Source organism: Fringilla coelebs, assembly GCF_963513975.1.
Source record: "Fringilla coelebs genome assembly, chromosome: 12".
In the NCBI taxonomy this organism is placed as follows: Eukaryota; Metazoa; Chordata; class Aves; order Passeriformes; family Fringillidae; genus Fringilla; species Fringilla coelebs.
This window is the reverse complement of record NC_140038.1, coordinates 3892034-3910163: the sequence shown is the minus strand read 5'-3', so window position 1 is coordinate 3910163 and position 18130 is coordinate 3892034. Positions and strand designations below refer to the sequence as shown.

Below are 18130 nucleotides of genomic sequence, written 5' to 3'. Positions count from 1 at the left end.
GAGCAGCACAGCTCATGGAGAGCTCCTGCCGGATCTGGAAGGCATCTCTGGGATCATCCAGGAGAGGAACCATCCTCCAGAGGAGCAGCACAGCCAGGGGCTGAGCCTGCCAGCTCACGGAGAGCTCCTGTTGGGGAATCTCTGCTGGATCTGGAAGGCACCTCTGGGATCATCCAGGAGAGGAATCACCCTCCAGAGGAGCAGCACAGCTCACGCAGAGCTCCTGCCGGATCTGGAAGGCACCTCTGGGATCATCCAGGAGAGGAACCATCTTCAAGAGGAGCAGCACAGCTCACAGAGAGCTCCTGCCGGATCTGGAAGACACCTCTGGGATGATCCAGGAGAGGAACCATCTTCAAGAGGAGCAGCACAGCTCACGCAGAGCTCCTGCCGGGGAATCTCTGCCGGATCTGGAAGGCGTCGCACTTGTCGTACTTCATGGTCAGCCCGTAGCGCGGGGTGATGTCCACCGGCTGGCCGGGCCTGAGGCTGAAGTGCAGCTGCTGCAGCAGCGTGGTGAGGAAGAGGAAGATCTCCCAGCGGCCGATGGTCTCACCCAGGCAGCGGCGGCGGCCCAGGCCGAAGGACAGAACCTTCTCGCTCTCGGCGCGGCTCAGCTCCGTCCCCGCCGCGTTCAGGAAGCGCTCGGGACGGAAGGCGGAGGGCTCCTTCCACAGCGCCCTGCCGTGCGTGGGACAGAAGGACAGACGTTATCATATATAGAATATCTGTGTCTATAATGTGGGAGATATAGGAAATGTCTAAAGAAATTCGGCCTAAAATGCGATATATTATGCCCAAAATGCAATATATTATGCCTAAAATGCAATACGTCTTATGACTAAAATAGAATAAATTATGCTAAAATATAAAATAAATTATGCCTAAAATATAAAATAAATTATGTTAAATTATAAAATAAATTATGTTAAATTATAAAATAAATTATGCTAAATTATAAAATAAATTATGCCTAAAATATAACACATAATGCCCAAAATATAAAATAAATTATGCCTAAAATATAAAATAAATTATGCGTAAAATATAACTCATAATGCCTAAAATATAAAATGAATTATGCTAAAATATAAAATAAATTATGCCTAAAATATAACACATAATGCCTAAAATATAAAATAAATTATGCTAAAATATAAAATGAATTATGCTAAAATATAAAATTAATTATGCCTAAAATATAAAATAAATTATGCCTAAAATATAACACATTATGCCTAAAATATAAAATAAATTATGTTAAAATATAAAATAAATTATGCCTAAAATATAAAATAAATTATGCCTAAAATATAAAATAAATTATGCCTAAAATATAACACATAATGCCTAAAATATAAAATAAATTATGTTAAATTATAAAATAAATTATGCTAAATTATAAAATAAATTATGCCTAAAATATAAAATAAATTATGCCTAAAATATAACACATAATGCCTAAAATATAAAATAAATTATGCTAAAATATGAAATAAATTATGCCTAAAATATAAAATGAATTGTGCCTAACATATACTACATTATATCTAAAATATACTACATCATGTCTAAAATATACTACACTATGCATAAAATATAATACACTATGCCTAAAATATAAAATAAATTATGTCGAAAAGATAATACATTATGTCAAAAAGATAAAATAAATTATGCCTAAAATGTAATATATTCTGTCTAAAATATAATATATTATGCCTAAAATATGATATAGATTACGTCTAAAAGATAAAATAAATCATGCCTAAAATATAATACATTATGTCAAAAATATAAAATAAATGATGTCGAAAATATAAAATAAATTACATCTAAAGTATAATACATTATGCCTAAAATATAAAATAAATAATGCCTAAAATATAATATATTGTGTCTAAAATATAATACATTATGCCAAAAATATAAAATAGATTATGTTGAAAAGATAAAATAAACTATGCCTAAAATATAACATATTATGCCTAAAATATATTATAAATTATGTCTAAAATAGAAAATAAATTACGACTAAAACACAAAATAAATTAAGTCTAAAATATAAAATAAATTATGAGACCTGGCTTGAAGAGATCATTTATCATCCAGCCTGGCCTTGGGCACTGCCAGGGATCCAGGGGCAGCCACAGCTGTGCCAGGGCCTGCCCACCCTAATTCCCAATTCCTAATTCCCACTATCCCATCCATCCCTGCCCCCTGGCACTGGGAGCCATTCCCTGTGTCCTGTCCCTCCATCCCTTGTCCCCAGTCCCTCTCCAGCTCTCCTGGAGCCCCTCCAGGCCCTGCCAGAGCTGTCCCAGATCCCAGCTGCAGAGCAGAGGGTCCCAGCCCGTGGGCTCTGTGATGGTTCTGACCCCCTGCCATGGGGTCAGTGCCCAAAACCCCTCCTGCAGAGAGGAGCCTTGCAGCACTGCCTCACCCACCACCCAAAGACACCCTCTGGGCCTGATCTGCATCCCCAACTCGTGTCAGATTCCATCAGCTCAGCCCGCTGAAACCCCTGTTCCAGGCTGGGGCTGTGTTTGCAGAGGCCAGAGATGGATTTAATTCCGTGCATTTAATCCCAGCAGCCAGAGAAGCTGCAGCTTCAGCACTGGGATCAGCCAGCTGCCCTTCAGACAGGGAAAACTGGGACCAGGGGGGTTGAATCCTCTCAGCAGAACTTCCCAAGCTGTCCCAGTGCAGCTGCTTGGAGGTGCCAGGTGGGATTTAACAGGGTCTCAAGCTGGGAATTTCTGCTGGGACACCTGGAATCCTCTCTGCCCTGAGGACAGCACTCCCATCCCACGCTCTGAGGGATATCAGAAGGTTTCTGGCCTCTGGGGTGGGGTGTTTGGATGCAAACATCTTGATTTTAGGTCCAAAACACCCCATCTGGGAACCCCCTTCTGTATCAAGCCTTAGCTGACTCCCTGCTGGAGTGTCTCTGCTGGGAAGCAGTGGAGGGGCAGGATGGGGCTCTGCTTCCCAGTCCCCCCATCATTCCCAAAGTTCATTATCAGCACCCACAGCACAAACCCATTGAGTTTAACGGGGTCACAGCACCACATTTATCTCCCTTAAAAAGAGGAGCAAGCAATTCCCATTGAGCACATCCAGAGCTTGGATCACAGGATCTGCTTGGCAGCAGGATTTCCTGATTCCTGCCTCTCCAGCAGCCTGAGCAGCACACAAATTAGGTAATCCCTGGTGCTGGGGAGCTGCTGAATCAGGGACCAAGGCAAGCTGGGCCAGCTCCACACCCAGCACAGCCAAGGCTGGGCTCAGCATCAAACCCACACCAGTTTTGGTGCAATCTGCCCTTTCATACACGATCCAGGGGTTTTTTTGGCATGAGGATAGGCAGGATCTGAATGCCCAGAGCAGCCTGGATGAGCAGGAAGGGTTTGGGATACTCACTCATCGTGGTTCACTTGCCACTGGTTGATGAACACGCAGGTGTCCTTGGGGATGTAGTAGCCATTCAAAACTGTTGCTTTCGTTGTGCTGGAGGGAACAGAGGAGTGAGATGAGACCCACAGCTCCTGACAAGCCAAAGCCCAGAGAGTCCTGCACAGGTTTCATCTTCAAAGCCCAATTTGTGCCCTTAGGACTGGCTAGGAAATACCCCACATTGTATTCAGGAGGTTGAAGAGTCTTGCTTTCACTTTCCTCCAGCAGAAAAATTCCAGTTTCACTTCACAGCTCATTCCAGATGAGTTGTGATGTGGTTCCTCCCAAGGCAGGAAGAAAAATAGAAACCCAGGGGTGTTCTGCCAGCAAAGGTTTGTGGGGTGAAACCACCCTCAAAGCAAAGGATTCAACCCCAGAAGGGCAACAAGCTGGAATATTTCCCCCTCACGGGGATCAACCCCCTGCCAAAAACCCCAGAGAAGGTGTCAGACACTGCAGCCCGTACCTGTGTGGGATGGTGAAGGGCAGGAAGGAGGAATGCCTGAACATCTCCAGGATGAAGGCTTCCGTGTAGGGCAGCGTGCCCCGGTCCGACAGCCGCGGCCGCCTCTCCTGCCCGATGGTCCGGTCTGGGGAGGGGGGTCAGGACAGGGTCAGCTCCAGGGCTGAGCACAGAGGGCTTGGCCCCACAGGGATGGGGGTCAGGGACTCACCCAGCTCCTCGTGGATCTTTTTCTGGACGTCAGGGTACAAGGCAACGTACATGAGGCTCCAGGACAGGGCAGTCGCCACAGTGTCAAAGCCTGGGTGGGCGTGGAGGAGGCATTCAGTGACCACAAGGGGACAGGTGAGTGAGTGGGTGTTCCAGATTCCACCACTCCAGATGTTTGTTCCCCCAAAAAGTGCTCGGGAGGGCACCCAACAGCAGCTCCACATACCCAAAGGTGGCCAACATGTCCCCACCCAGCCTCATCCCAGCGGTGCCCTCAGAAACGTTCCCACCTGCCCCAAAGAGGTCGTTGACGATGTGGATGATCTTCTCGTTGGAGAGCTGCACACGGGCGTCCTCCCCGGGGCTGTTCTCCTGGCAGTGCCCGATCAGTGAGTCCGTGATGTCCCGCATGTGCTCCTGGGGAGGAATCCACAGAATTATCAGAATGACTGGCTTGGAAGGGATCTTAAAGATCATCAATCCAACCCAGCCCCAACACCTCACCCAAACCCTGACACCCAGTGCCACATCCAGGCTGTGTTAAACACACCCAGGGATGGGGACTCCACCACCTCCCTGGGCAGAACATTCCAGAACTTTATCACCCTCTCTGTAAAAATCTCTTTCCTGATATCCAACCTAAATTTCCCTTGGTGCAGCTGGAGGCTGTGTGCTGTGGTTCTGTCAGTGCTGCCTGGAGAAGTGGCTCAGGGACACCACAGACACACAGGGATGGGGAAACCCGCCTCAAATGGGAATCACTGCAGCTCAGAGGCCTCCAAGGGGCTTTACTGGGTGAGGCAGGGAGTTCTCGATGCTGAATATTTTTAGGCTTTCTATGCTGACAGACTCTGACTCCCAGGAGAGCACCACATTTGACCTGGAGCTGTGGGGAAGGCTTTCAAAATGGATTGATAGCACTGGGATTATGAGTGTGTAGTTGATTAGAAGCGTGCAGTGTCACAGGGTGGAAAACAGAGTTTGGGGTTTTAGAATATAGTAATAGATAAAGAGCAAAGTAGAAGTTTTAGAGTGGAGGCTGGCAGTTATTCTTCACCTTCTTCTTCCTTTTTCTTCATGGGTTTGGGTGGTATTTTGTAATTGGGAATTTTGTAATTAGCTGTCATCTCTTAATTGGATAGTTTAGCCTTAAAGGACCTTGTAACAAGAGATAGTTAATAAGTTTGTGCCTCGTTAATGAAAGACTGCAGAACGCACTGCTGTGAGACCGTAACACAGATAATAAATAATAAAGATCTGAGTCTGAAGGTCATCTCGAGTGCCTTCAATCCCAACCTCGAGAGAGGCAGAAAAAGGAAGCCAAAAACCAGCAGCAGGGGACACCTGCAGGCATCCTCACCCACATCCAGGAGCATCCCAGCCCTTACCTTATCAAAGGTGCTGTAATGCTCCTGCACCATTTTCTGCACGAAGGCGCAGAAGCGCCGGTTGACGTCCTTGAAGACCTCCAGGGTGCGGTTGGGCAGGTAGCGGAGCGCGGGGATGAAGTCGGCGGGGTGGCCGCTCCCGGTCACCTCCCCAAACTCGTTGCCCAGGTTCACCAGGCTGAGCAGCTCCTGGTCCTCGTGCTCGTAGCGCTTCCCAAAGCACATGGCGCAGATGACGTTGGCCACCGACACCACCAGGTACTGGTTCAGGTCAAAGCTCTTCTCCTTCTCCATGACCTGCAGGAATTTGGTGACCAGGTACTCGGCCTCCTTGGAGACGTGCTCCTCCAGCAGGCAGCTGCAGGACGAGGTGGGGCTGGGGGCGATGGAGAAGCTCTTCAGGGCGCTCTGTGCCAGCTTCCTGCGTGCTTTCCACACCTCCCCGGAGTCGGGGCTGAACGCCAGGCTCTGCCCGTTGGAGATGTAGTGGAAGCTGGGCAGGTCGGGGCGGCCCATGAAGTCCTCTCCTTGCTTGACCAGGGCTTGGCGGATGGTGTCCAGCCCGCTGAGCACCAGCACGGGCCGTGTCCCGATGCGCACCTCCATCACGTCCCCGTAGCGCCGGCTCAGCCGCGTCAGCGCCAGGTGCGTGTCCCGGCGCAGCTCCAGCACGTTCCCCAGCACGGGATAGCCCCGCGGGCCCGGCGGCCGCCGCAGCCCCGCGGGCACGGCCGGGCCCCGCCGCTGCAGCAGCGCCAGCACCAGGCAAAACGCCGCGGCCACCAGCAGCACCTCGCTGGCCGACACCGCGCCGGGAATGCCCACGGGCCACATGGCAGCCTTCGCTGTCACCGCCGGCACCGGCACACCTAAGGGACAGAGCGGGGTGAGGCGGAGAGCCGCCAGCAGCGAGCGGCTGAGCGCTGGAGGGGGCCACAGGGACAGACACGAGGAGTCACAGCCCCGGAGCAGCTCAGGCGATGGAGCTGCCCCTCAGCACCGCGGGCTTCCAGCAGCACACGCTGGAGATCTGTCAAGGCTCCAAAGGCACCCACCCATCCCTTAAGGGGGTTCCCGGAGACTTTGCAGCACCCCTTTCCCTGCAGCAGACCCTTAGACTGGCGTGCAGAACCCTCCGGAATAAAGCAGAGAGGGGTTAGGAGCTGGGGCTGGTCCCTGGGCTGAGACACCTGCAGGTGCTCCTGACGGCGACAGGGACAGGGACAGCCCCAAAGCAGCTCAGGGGATGGAGCTGCCCCGCCAGCACCGCGGGATTCCAGCGGCACAAGGCACACGCTGGAGACCTGTGAAGGCTCAAACACACCCACCCACCCCTTAAGGGGCTCCTCAACCCGTCAGAGACTTTGTGGCACCCCTTTCCACACAGAAAACCCAAACCCCCACTGGCACAGCCACGGCTCCTGCCCAGGGAAGCCACTCCTGTAAAACAAGGCATGGAAAACTGCAGCTCAGCAAATCGCAGGGAAGCAGGAGCAGAGGAGCAGCAGCTCCTCCCCGAATGTGGCTCCAGGACCACCAAACCCATCAGGAGTCACAGGCAGGAGGATGGACCTGCTGGCCACGATATGGGGGGACTGGGGATGCCACAGAGCTGCTCTGTGAGAACACACAGCTCACTGGGTGAGCAGGGGCACCCAAACGTGACCTTCCTGCTCCTATATCCACGTTCATCCCCTCCCAAAACACACAAGCAGACCTCAACCCGTCAGAGACTTTGTTGCCTCCCTGTCCCAGCAGCAGACCCTCAGGAATAAACCAAAAATGCATTATGAGCTGGGGCTGGTCTCTGGGCTGACACACCTGGAGCTGTGACAGTTCAGGACAGGAGCAGAGCCAGGCTTCACTTGTGACCCACAGTTGTCACACTTTAGGGAAGCCCTCACACTGAAAAGCAGGGTTTTTACTAGCCAGGAGTGGAAAGAATAGGTCCTCCAACTTTTTGTCTACGCGCCAGGGAAGCAAAGGTGCTCTCTGAACCACAGGATCTTTCTCTCCTCATCAAAGTTTTTCCCAGAGCACTTGGCTAGAGGAGAGCTGATCCTGATTTGAGTCACCCAGCCAGCACTCACCAGCCCGTAGAACACAGCAGTGCTAGGGATGGTCCCTGATCGATCCACGGTATGAAAAATAACCCTGCCTGCCGCAGGGCCAGCGGGATGGGTGCACCCCGCTCCTAGCTCTGTCAGAAACCATCCCTCTGGCAGAATCACAGTCCCTCCAGTCGGAAGGGACTCCTAAGGATGGCCGAGCCCAATTCCCAGCCCCTCACGGGAAGAAATCCACCCGAAAACCCCCAGCAGGGCTAGGAGGAGGCGGGCTGTTAAATTCCCCCTTCCCTTGGGTTTGGCAGGGTGCCACAGCCGCCCACGGGACACCTGCGGGGGACATTCCGGGGGGGCTCTGGGGGCCTTGCACGGCAGCGGGTGCAGCCCAGCCGGGACGCCCCTTCCCGACCCTCAGCAGCGGCGAGACCCGCGAGGGGAGCATTGCCCCCGGGACGCCCCAAACCACCTTCCAGCAGGTGAGGGGGAGGATGCTGCTGAGGTCGGAAAGGTAGGAACAGCCCACGGCAGGGCTGTCCATCACCCAGGGGTGCTGGAAGAGCCCCCCAGCCCTGTCCACGGTGGTCCGGGCTCTCCGGTACTCACCTCAGCGGGAGCGGTGCGGAGCGGCGGGAGGGGCCCGATCCCGCGGCAGGTGCCCGCTGCCCGCGGCTGGTGCCCGCTGCCCGCGGCTCCTGCTTTATATGCGTCTCCCCGCGCGCTGATTGGCCAGGCCGCCTCCCGTCACGTGACCCCCCAACTCCCCAAGAATTCCCCGGACCCCCCCCACGCCCCCCCATCCCCGGCCCCCTCCCTTCCCCGGGGCTCCCCCCACGCGTGGGGTGCGGGACCCCCTCTCCCCGCGCATCCCCGGGGGCGAGGCTGCGAGGCGGGCCGGGGGAGGGTTAGGGAAGGGAGGGGGGGGTCCCGATAAGTCGTGGCGTGGGGTGCGGGAGTGGGGGGGGTGTCGGTGCCGCCCGTGGGTTCCAGCCCGGGGCGGGCATCGCGTGCGAAGAGGGCGGGATGTTTGGGCAAACCCGCACCGCCCCGGTCACTCCAGTCACGCTACCGGCAGGATCTTAAAGGCGCCGGTCCCGCGCCCCGCTGCTCCCCGGGACCCCCCCGGGGGCCGGCCCGGCCGCCCCGCTCGCCCCCAGACCCAGAGGGTTCCGTACAGCCACGGCCGAGCCCCCCGCCCCGGCGCCCGCAGCCCCGGCACATCCGCGGTGTCCGGAGCCGCGGGGACAGCGGGAGCGTGGGAAAACCGCCCCGGGCAGCGCCGTGCGGGCCGGGAGGGGGGGACTGGCGGATTCGGCCCTCGCGGGGCTCCGCGAACACGCGGGGATGAGCGCGGACCGCTCGCCGCGGGGCTTCAGCCGTCGCGCACCTCGGCGGGGGCCGTGCCCGTCCCGCCGCCGCCGTGCCCGGTAGAGCAGAGCGGCGGCCACCGGCTCCGTGCGTGTCCCCCCACCTCGCGCTGCGGGACCACCCCCCAGCTCCGCAGGGACCCCGCGGGGACCTGGGCGGCGGGGCAGCCCCGGGGGTCACGGCCCTGGCTGCCCCGGCCCGGTTAAAGATTGTCCAGGTTCGCGTGAGAAGCCGCCGTGCCCTGTGTCACCTCTGTCCCCTGGGGACAGGGCAACCCGAGGGGCGAGGTGGGGCTGGCATGGGGCACAGGGTGCAGCCGGAGGGAGGCGGGCACGCCGGGGCGGATGCTGGGGGTCCGAAGGGGGGCTCGGACGAAGTTGGCAGCCCCCAGCCCCGCTCCCCGCGGGGTGACAGGCCAGGTCCTGCCCTGCAGCGAGGACAAGGGGGACCAGCCCGCTCCCAAAATCCGTCCCCTCCGCCCACAATCCTTGTTCCCAGCCCAGCCGCCGAGAGGTGGGGGATAGGCCAGGGGGTCCCGCCCCGCCGGGGGGTCCCGGAGGTGGCATTAGGGACATCGCGTGCGAAGGGGCTCCGGCCAGACCCGGGAGGGCCGTCCTGGTCACTCGCAGTCACGCTATGGGTGGGTGGGGGGGGAAATGGTTTTTAAAGGACCAGGGCGGTGGCCTCCCGTCCAGGAGCCTGGCCCGGGGTCAGGGCGGCGCCGGAGCAGCTCAGGATCAGCTCCCCCCACGACTGGCTGCGGGCTGGGGAGCTTGTGGGGGGTCCCAAGCACTGGGGACAATCGTCGGTGTCAACAGGGGTACCCTCTGCCGCAGGAGGCTGCATCACCTGCGAGGGGACAGCACTTCCCCTGTCATTCGTGTCCCCTCGAGAGGACACGGTCATGCCAGCCCTTTCCAGCCACGAGGAGAGAGGGGAGTGCCACCTGAAATGTCCCCTCTTAGCGCCAGGCGACACCGAGCGGTGCCCCCGCTGCGGGGCTGCTGGCCACAAATGTCACAAAGGTGCCCCACGGCTGGGGACACTCGTCAGGGCGTCCGTAAAGCCCGGCCGGGGATGGCTCTGGCACCTCGTACAACACCGGGCACAACGCTCGCTGTGCCTGTCCGAGTGTCCCCGCGTCCCTCCAGGGGACGTGTGCGAGCGCCCAGGCCGTGTCCCCGCACACCTGCGCAGGTGTGTCCCCTGCGCCCTGCACTCATCCCTGTGCGGGGACGGGCTCGGGGCAGAGAACCCCTCCGTGTCCCTCGGGCGTGGGCACGTGCTGGTGCCACGCACGCCGTGCCACACGTGCCTGCGGGCACCGTCACCCTGCCGCTCCCGCCTGTCCCCGCACGCACAGCCTGGTCCCGCGGGGCGGTGACCCACGGAGGGGACGGCGACACCCAGCAGGGACAGGGGGCTGGCAGCTCCGGGGATCCGCGGGCTCCGCGAGGGGCGGCGGCCGAGGCTGAGGGTGTTTTGGGGTGGTTTTGGGGTGTGAGGCTGCCTGGCACGCAAGGCAGCAGCTCTTAACGCTGTTCTCATCGGGAGGCACCCTGCCCTCGCAGGGCTTGGCAGCCACCGGGGAGGGCTGGGACGGGATGGAAAAATCCTGGGGAACCTCTCTGGGACCCTCCCCAGCTCCTCCAGAGCTTTGGGATGTGATGGATGAGGAGGGGGTGAGTTCAGCATCAGCACAAGGTCTGAAATGCTGCTGGGGAGGGCGGGGGGGATCACTCAGCCCCCCCAGCCCCAACCACACCCCATGCAATGGGTCCGGGTAGATCCATAGGGACGGGAAGATCCAGCCCGCCGGACAAGCCCTGCTCCTGCAGCCTGCCTCCCGAAAAGCATTCCCAAGGGTCCTGCCGGGGCCGGGAGGGCTGCGGCATTCCCGGGAATTATCAGCAGGAATATTCGCAGCCGGAGTTTTGTAATTGTTCTCGCCAAACATTAATGAACGGCGTCATTGCTATTAACGAGCCTGATTAGACCAGATGTTGAAAGCCTTTATTAAATATTAGCTCAGCTTTTACTTGGGCCAAATTCCCCTTGGAATTTTCGAAGATTGAAGGAAACTTCGGGCCAAACTCCCAAATTCTGGCTCATTCCTGCTCATCCCAGCTGCACTTCCCAAACTCCCCTGAATTTTGCCCCGCCTGGAGAAGCAGCCCCGCTGGCCCGAGCATTTCCCTGTCGGGTGTCACCCGCTGCTTTGGGAGGATGAACTGCCCCAGCCTCGCCCCGTTCTGCCCCTTCACCTCTCCTATCTGCTGGGCTCACCTCCTCCCCTCTGCCCCGCCACTCCTCCTCCTCCTCGCTGCCTGTTTGCCCCGGAGGAGCCGGGGGAAGCGAGCCAGCCGCCTTCTCACGCAAACCTGGCCAATCGTTAACCTGAGCCTGGCTCTGTCCCTGGCCCGGAGGATCCTGCCGCCACCGCTGCCGGGACAGGGGACCTGCGGGATGCTTCCCCAGGGATGGACGGGGAGGGCTGTGGGTGCCTTGTCACAAACGTGTCCCCACACTCACAGCCTGCAGCTCCCAGCACCTCCAGAGTGGCCATGGAGGTGACAGCCCTCCCTGGCTGCTGGCAACAGCCTGGCCAACCCAGAAAAGTTTTTTTGGGGAAATGCTGGTGCCCACATTCCACGGGCAAAAGACACTGACAACATGTCCTACATCCTCCACAAGGCAGGGTTTAGGGACCCCCTTCTCCCTCCCTTGTCCTGGGGACCCCCTTCTGCCTCCCCACAGCAGGCTCTGGGGCCCTGGCCAGGAGGAGAAGTCACCTTTCATGCCCCAGAGCCTGTTGGAGGGGAGAAAGGCTCTTCCCTGGCTTCTTGGGCAGGTTCCAGGCAGGGTCAGCCCCTTTTGGTAATGGGTAGCTAATGCCAAGGGCTATTGCAGTGGGAGGAGAAGATAAATAGCCAGTGCTGCAGTGAGGGGGGAGATCAGAGAGCTGTGGACTCTGGGGTGGCAGGAGAAGAAGGACCAGGCAGAGTAGAACAAGGGGACAGGAGAAGAAGGTTGAGGAGACAGAGAGAATTCCCCCCTGCTCCTGGTGCCAATCCCTGCTGAGACCCTAAAACCAACCAGGTAGGAGACAGCTTGTGTGTTTTGGGAGGGGATGAACGTGGATATAGGAGCAGGAAGGTCACGTTTGGTGCCCCTGCTCACCCAGTGAGCTGTGTGTTCTCACAGAGCAGCTCTGTGGCATCCCCAGTCCCCCCATATCGTGGCCAGCAGGTCCACCCTCCTGCCTGTGACTCCTGATGGGTTTGGTGGTCCTGGAGCCACATTCGGGGAGGAGCTGCTGCTCCTCTGCTCCTGCTTCCCTGCGATTTGCCGAGCTGCAGTTTTCCGTGCCTTGTTTTACAGGAGTGGCTTCCCTGGGCAGGAGCCGTGGCTGTGCCAGTGGGGGGTTGGGTTTTCTGTGTGGAAAGGGGTGCCACAAAGTCTCTGACGGGTTGAGGAGCCCCTTAAGGGACGGATGGGTGTGTTTGGAGCCTTCACAGGTCTCCAGCGTGTGCCTTGTGCCGTTGGAATCCCGCGGTGCTGGCGGGGCAGCTCCATCCCCTGAGCTGCTTTGGGGCTGTCCCTGTCCCTGTCGCCGTCAGGAGCACCTGCAGGTGTCTCAGCCCAGAGACCAGCCCCAGCTCCTAACCCCTCTCTGCTTTATTCCTGAGGGTTCTGCACGCCAGTCTAAGGGTCTGCTGCAGGGAAAGGGGTGCTGCAAAGTCTCTGAGGTCCCCCTTAAGGGATGGGTGGGTGCCTTTGGAGCCTTGACAGATCTCCAGCGTGTGCCGCTGGAAGCCCGCGGTGCTGAGGGGCAGCTCCATCGCCTGAGCTGCTCCGGGGCTGTGACTCCTCGTGTCTGTCCCTGTGGCCCCCTCCAGCGCTCAGCCGCTCGCTGCTGGCGGCTGTCCGCCTCACCCCGCTCTGTCCCTTAGGTGTGCCGGTGCCGGCGGTGACAGCGAAGGCTGCCATGTGGCCCGTGGGCATTCCCGGCGCGGTGTCGGCCAGCGAGGTGCTGCTGGTGGCCGCGGCGTTGTGCCTGGTGTTGGCGCTGCTGCAGCGGCGGGGCCCGGCCGTGCCCGCAGGGCTGCGGCGGCCGCCGGGCCCGCGGGGCTATCCCGTGCTGGGGAACGTGCTGGAGCTGCGCCGGGACACGCACCTGGCGCTGACGCGGCTGAGCCGGCGCTACGGGGACGTGATGGAGGTGCGCATCGGGACACGGCCCGTGCTGGTGCTCAGCGGGCTGGACACCATCCGCCAAGCCCTGGTCAAGCAAGGAGAGGACTTCATGGGCCGCCCCGACCTCTACAGCTTTCGCTTTGTCACGGACGGGCAGAGCCTGACGTTCAGCCCCGACTCCGGGGAGGTGTGGAAAGCGCGCAGGAAGCTGGCCCAGAGCGCCCTGAAGAGCTTCTCCATCGCCCCCAGCCCCACCTCGTCCTGCAGCTGCCTGCTGGAGGAGCACGTCTCCAAGGAGGCCGAGTACCTGGTCACCAAATTCCTGCAGGTCATGGAGAAGGAGAAGAGGTTTGAGCCCTACCGGTACCTGGTGGTGTCGGTGGCCAACGTCATCTGCGCCATGTGCTTTGGGAAGCGCTACGAGCACGAGGACCAGGAGCTGCTCAGGCTGGTGAATTCCACGGAGGAGTTCACTGACGCCACTGCTGCTGGCAACCCCGCCGACTTCATCCCCGTGCTCCGCTACCTGCCCAGCCGCAGCATGAAGCTGTTCATCGATTTCAACAGGTACTTCCTCAGCTTCCTGCAGAAGAGGGTCAAGGAGCACCACAAGACCTACGATGAGGTAAGAGCTGGCAGGATCCTCTCCTCCCCTCTCCTTCAGCGAGGTGTTTGTGTGCTGGCAGCCAAGCAGCAATGGCCATTGTCTCTCCCCAGTCCTCCTTCTCACGGAATCATAGAATGTTGTAGAATCATGGAATATCCCGAGCTGGCTCACACGTGGGTCATCCAATCCAGCTCCTGGCCTGGCACGCACACCCCAAGAGTCCAACCCAGGAGAGTGTTGTCCGAACTCTCCTGGAGCTCTGGCAGCCTCGGGGCCGTGCCCATTCCCTGGGGAGCCTGGGCAGAGCCCCACCACCCTCTGGTGGGGTGATGGGATAAATAGAAACTGTCAGGACTTTCGTTTCATCTGCTTCATTTTGTATCAGTCATTGCCTGTTTTGCTTCCTGGTGTCCTTGTACCTTTTCCTGATGTCCCACCCGAACCTCCCCGGACTCAGCTTGATGAGCCTCTCAGCATCTCCTCCATTCCCTGTGTGATGTGGCCAGTCTGGTGGTTGAACATCTGCTCTGTGCTCGGGTTCCTCGGGGAACCCTCTCCTTGTTTCCACAGGGACCACGGGAGCTGAGGGATGATTCTCCCCAGAGCTCCCCCAGCACTCCCCAGGAGCATCCACCCCTCTGCCAGTCCTGCTCCATGACCTTGCCTCCTCTTCCTCTCAGAACAACATCCGGGACATCACAGACTCCCTCATTGAGCTGTGCCTGGACAAAAAACTGGGAACCAACACGGCCACGCAGATCCCCAAGGAGAAGATTGTCAACCTGGTGAATGACCTCTTTGGAGCAGGTATCCTGCCACCTTTCCTCAGCTCTGGCAGATGCTCTCAGGTCTTCTCCACCTCCTCCTGTCTGACCCTTCCTTGTCCTGGTTTGGGTCTCAGCACTCACTCTCCTGCTCACTGGACCTTCCAGGGGTACCTCTAGAGACCAGTCTAGGATATCAGCTCTGGAAAAGTGAAGGGCATGGGTTATATGGCTCAGCTGAACCTCACAATCTAGAGTGTTTTTTCCTGGCTGAGGGAGATGCCTGTGGGCTGATTCACCTTTCTGTGGAAATTCCCCCCAATTCTGGAGAAGCTGTACAAACCTGACACAACCCAGGAGTGGGACAGGCAGAGAGAGCAGGATATTTTATCAAAGTTTGTTGTGGCAGAATAAAGCCCCAAGCCCCGACTGCCCTGTGTGATGGTCAGCCCTCAGGCCAGGGTGGGTGCTGCTCAGGTTTCACATTGCTGGAATGGTTCCCGAGGGATTAAAAGTCTTTTTTTCCCAGCCCCATGCTCTCAGAGAAGAAGTCGGGATTCCTCTTATTTATTCCATTCTTTCTCTGACCTGTGGAGGTCTGTCCAGCAGGTCAGGTTGTGGCACAGCCCTTGGGGTGGTGTTGGCTTTTCATACTAAAATCTACTGTGCTTTATTTGCAATAATTTCCCAATACCTATCACCTGTGTTGGACAGTCTGTCTCTACTCTGACCCAATCCAAAAGTGTCACCATCGTAGCAGAAGATGGAGGACAAGAAGAAGGAGAAGAAGGACAGGACATGCCCAGATTCTTCCATCTTGCCTCTAGAACCCCCATTCTGAAACCCCAAAATTCTACTTTTCCATCCTGTGACAAATTCACTGTCATTCTACTCAAACTCTTGTGGCTTGTAAATCTTCACACAAAGTTGATAATAGTTTCTATGGGTTAAAATCGAAGGCACAGTGGTTTTGACAGCCTGCCAAGGTTTGTGAGCCCCCTGCCAGGGTCTCAAATCACCCAGGGCAGCCAGAGAAATGTCCTGGGTCTCCTCAGGTGCTGTGCTGAGCTCACCCACACCCCATCCTCTTTACCCAGGCTTCGACACCACAACCACAGCCCTGTCCTGGAGCCTCATGTACCTTGTGACGAACCCCGGCATCCAGAAAAGGATCCACGAAGAGCTGGGTGAGTCCCTGACCCCCATCCCTGTGGGGCCAAGCCCTCTGTGCTCAGCCCTGGAGCTGACCCTGTCCTCACCCCCCTCCCCAGACCGGACCATCGGGCAGGAGAGGCGGCCGCGGCTGTCAGACCGGGGCACGCTGCCCTACACGGAAGCCTTCATCCTGGAGATGTTCAGGCATTCCTCCTTCCTGCCCTTCACCATCCCACACAGGTACGGGCTGCAGTGTCTGACACCTTCTCTGGGGTTTTTGGCAGGGGGTTGATCCCCGTGAGGGGGAAATATTCCAGCTTGTCGCCCTTCTGGGGTTGAATCCTTTGCTTTGAGGGTGGTTTCACCCCACAAACCTTTGCTGGTAGAACACCCCTGGGTTTCTATTTTTCTTCCTGCCTTGGGAGGAACCACATCACAACTCATCTGGAATGAGCTGTGAAGTGAAACTGGAATTTTTCTGCTGGAGGAAAGTGAAAGCAAGACTCTTCAACCTCCTGAATACAATCTGGGGTATTTCCTAGCCAGTCCTAAGGGCACAAATTGGGCTTTGAAGATGAAACCTGTGCAGGATTCACTGGGCTTTGGCTTGTCAGGAGCTGTGGGTCTCATCTAACTCCTCTGTTCCCTCCAGCACAACAGAAGTGGCTGTGCTGAATGGTGGTGGGCTGGCAGAGCTGCTCCAGGACAAGGTGGCCCTTGAGGCACCGTGTTACGGCTCATGGAGGACACAACTGTCCCCACAAAACCACCCCTTTGGGTCACACCCTTCAGGAGCAGCCTGACAGTTCCCTGAGGATGCAGAAGAACCTTTGGGCTTGCCCAGCTCTCCATCTTTTCTCTCCCCAGCACCACCAAGGACACGGTGTTGAACGGCTACTTCATCCCAAAGGATCGCTGCGTGTTCGTCAACCAGTGGCAGGTGAACCATGACGAGTGAGTACCGTGTGAGGCACAAACCCCCCCGGGCTGGCAAACAGGTCCCCTCCTGCAGTGACAAACAGGACCCCTCCCGTGGTGGCAAACCATCAGGGATGTTCTTCCTGACAGCTCCCACCTTCCAGTGTCCCCCCGACACCCATGAGCAGGAGGAACCATCTCAACATCCAATCTTCTCCCTTCCAGGAAGCTTTGGAAGGATCCAGAAACCTTCAACCCCGAGCGTTTCCTCAGCGCTGACGGGACCAAAGTGAACAAAGAGGAGGGGGAGAAGGTGCTGCTGTTTGGCCTGGGGAAGAGGAGGTGCATTGGGGAGAACATTGCCCGGTGGCAGGTGTTCCTCTTCCTGGCCACGCTGCTGCAGCAGCTGGAGTTCAGCGTCTGTGAGGGCGCCAGGGTGGACATGACCCCCCTCTACGGACTGTCCCTCAAGCACAAGAGGTGTGAGCACTTCCAGGTCAGGCAGCGCTTCCCCACCAAGGGCAGGAGCTGAGCAGTGGGAGCAGACATCTCCAGGGTGTCCTGCCAGCGGGGATGGGTCTGGAACAGCTTTGTGGGGTGATGGGATAAACTGAAACCGTCGGGACTTCTGCTTTATCCTCTTTGTTTTGTAGCAATTGTTGCCTGCTTTGTTTCCTGGTGTTTCTGGGGTTGGATATTCCAATAAATGTTGGCTACTCTAGCACGCTCAGTCTTGGACTGTATCCTTTGGGAGTCGCTCTCTGATGGATGCAGGACAGGCAACCCATGCCATAACCCCACAGCCCCCATCAGAATTACAGAATTATGGAATTGTTTAGGTTGGAAAAGACTTTAATATCACCAAGCCCAGCGGTGCCAAGGCCACCACTAACCCCTGTCCCCACTTGCCACATGTTTTGACACCCCCAGGGACGGTGGCTCCCCCAGTGACCAACCTCATGGTGAAGAAACTTTCCCAATATCTAAACCTCCCCAGGGGCAACTTGAGCCTTCATCCACCTCCTCCACCATGGTTGGTGGTGGCCCTGGAGGACACAAGGGAGGACACAAGGGAAGACACAAGAAAGGATTCAAGGGAGGACACAAGGGAAGAGACAAAAAGGACACAAGGGAGGACACAAGGAAGAACATGGGGGATGACACAAGGAAGAACATGGGGGATGACACAAGGAAGAACATGGGGAAGGACACAAGGGAGGACACAAGGAAGGACACCTTCAGCCCTGGCTGCTGGGAAAGCCAAACTGCTGCTGTTCCGGGCTGGAACAAAGGTGTTTTCACGGCAGGAAAATAATGACACCCAGGAATTGCTCCAGCTCAAACCCAAGAGTTTACATTGGCTGCCAGTCAGCCCATGCCAGCAGAGCCAGATGCCTCCTTTTCCCCAGCTTTGCACGCAAAGCCACCCCAGCCAAGCCCAGCAGCTGGCAGCGATGGCATGGGGACAAGCACCACCCTGTCCTGCACCCATCCCAGGGGAGGGCTCTGCCCCCACAGCCCCAGACCCTGAGCAGTGGGGC

At 57.1% G+C, this 18130-nt stretch overlaps 2 protein-coding genes across 2 annotated transcripts; one reads left to right on the top strand and one right to left on the bottom strand.

Annotated features, from left to right (window-relative positions):
• Positions 1 to 374: 374 nt before the first annotated feature.
• LOC311158188 (cytochrome P450 1A4-like) lies at positions 375 to 6351 on the bottom strand (the record flags this gene model as incomplete). Its single annotated transcript, XM_084213440.1, has 6 exons — positions 375 to 681; positions 3424 to 3510; positions 3923 to 4046; positions 4131 to 4220; positions 4420 to 4546; positions 5518 to 6351. 6 exons carry the CDS (start codon positions 6349 to 6351, stop codon positions 375 to 377), a joined length of 1569 nt encoding a protein of 522 aa, XP_084069566.1.
• Positions 6352 to 11917: 5566 nt separating this feature from the next.
• Positions 11918 to 17262, top strand: LOC311158466 (cytochrome P450 1A5-like). The gene is made up of 7 exons (XM_084213872.1): positions 11918 to 12047; positions 12902 to 13770; positions 14433 to 14559; positions 15614 to 15703; positions 15788 to 15911; positions 16539 to 16625; positions 16815 to 17262. Exons 2-7 carry the CDS (start codon positions 12937 to 12939, stop codon positions 17119 to 17121), a joined length of 1569 nt encoding a protein of 522 aa, XP_084069998.1. The 5' UTR covers positions 11918 to 12047; positions 12902 to 12936; the 3' UTR covers positions 17122 to 17262.
• The last annotated feature ends 868 nt before the right edge of the window (positions 17263 to 18130 follow it).

Excerpts from the sequence above, each read along its gene's own strand:
- LOC311158466 (XM_084213872.1), top strand. The coding sequence starts at position 12,937 with ATGTGGCCCGTGGGCATTCCCGGCGCGGTGTCGGCCAGCGAGGTGCTG. Across the intron at positions 13,771-14,432 it reads ACCACAAGACCTACGATGAG|AACAACATCCGGGACATCAC; the intron begins GTAAGAGCTGGC and ends TCTTCCTCTCAG. Across the intron at positions 15,912-16,538 it reads CCCTTCACCATCCCACACAG|CACCACCAAGGACACGGTGT; the intron begins GTACGGGCTGCA and ends TTCTCTCCCCAG.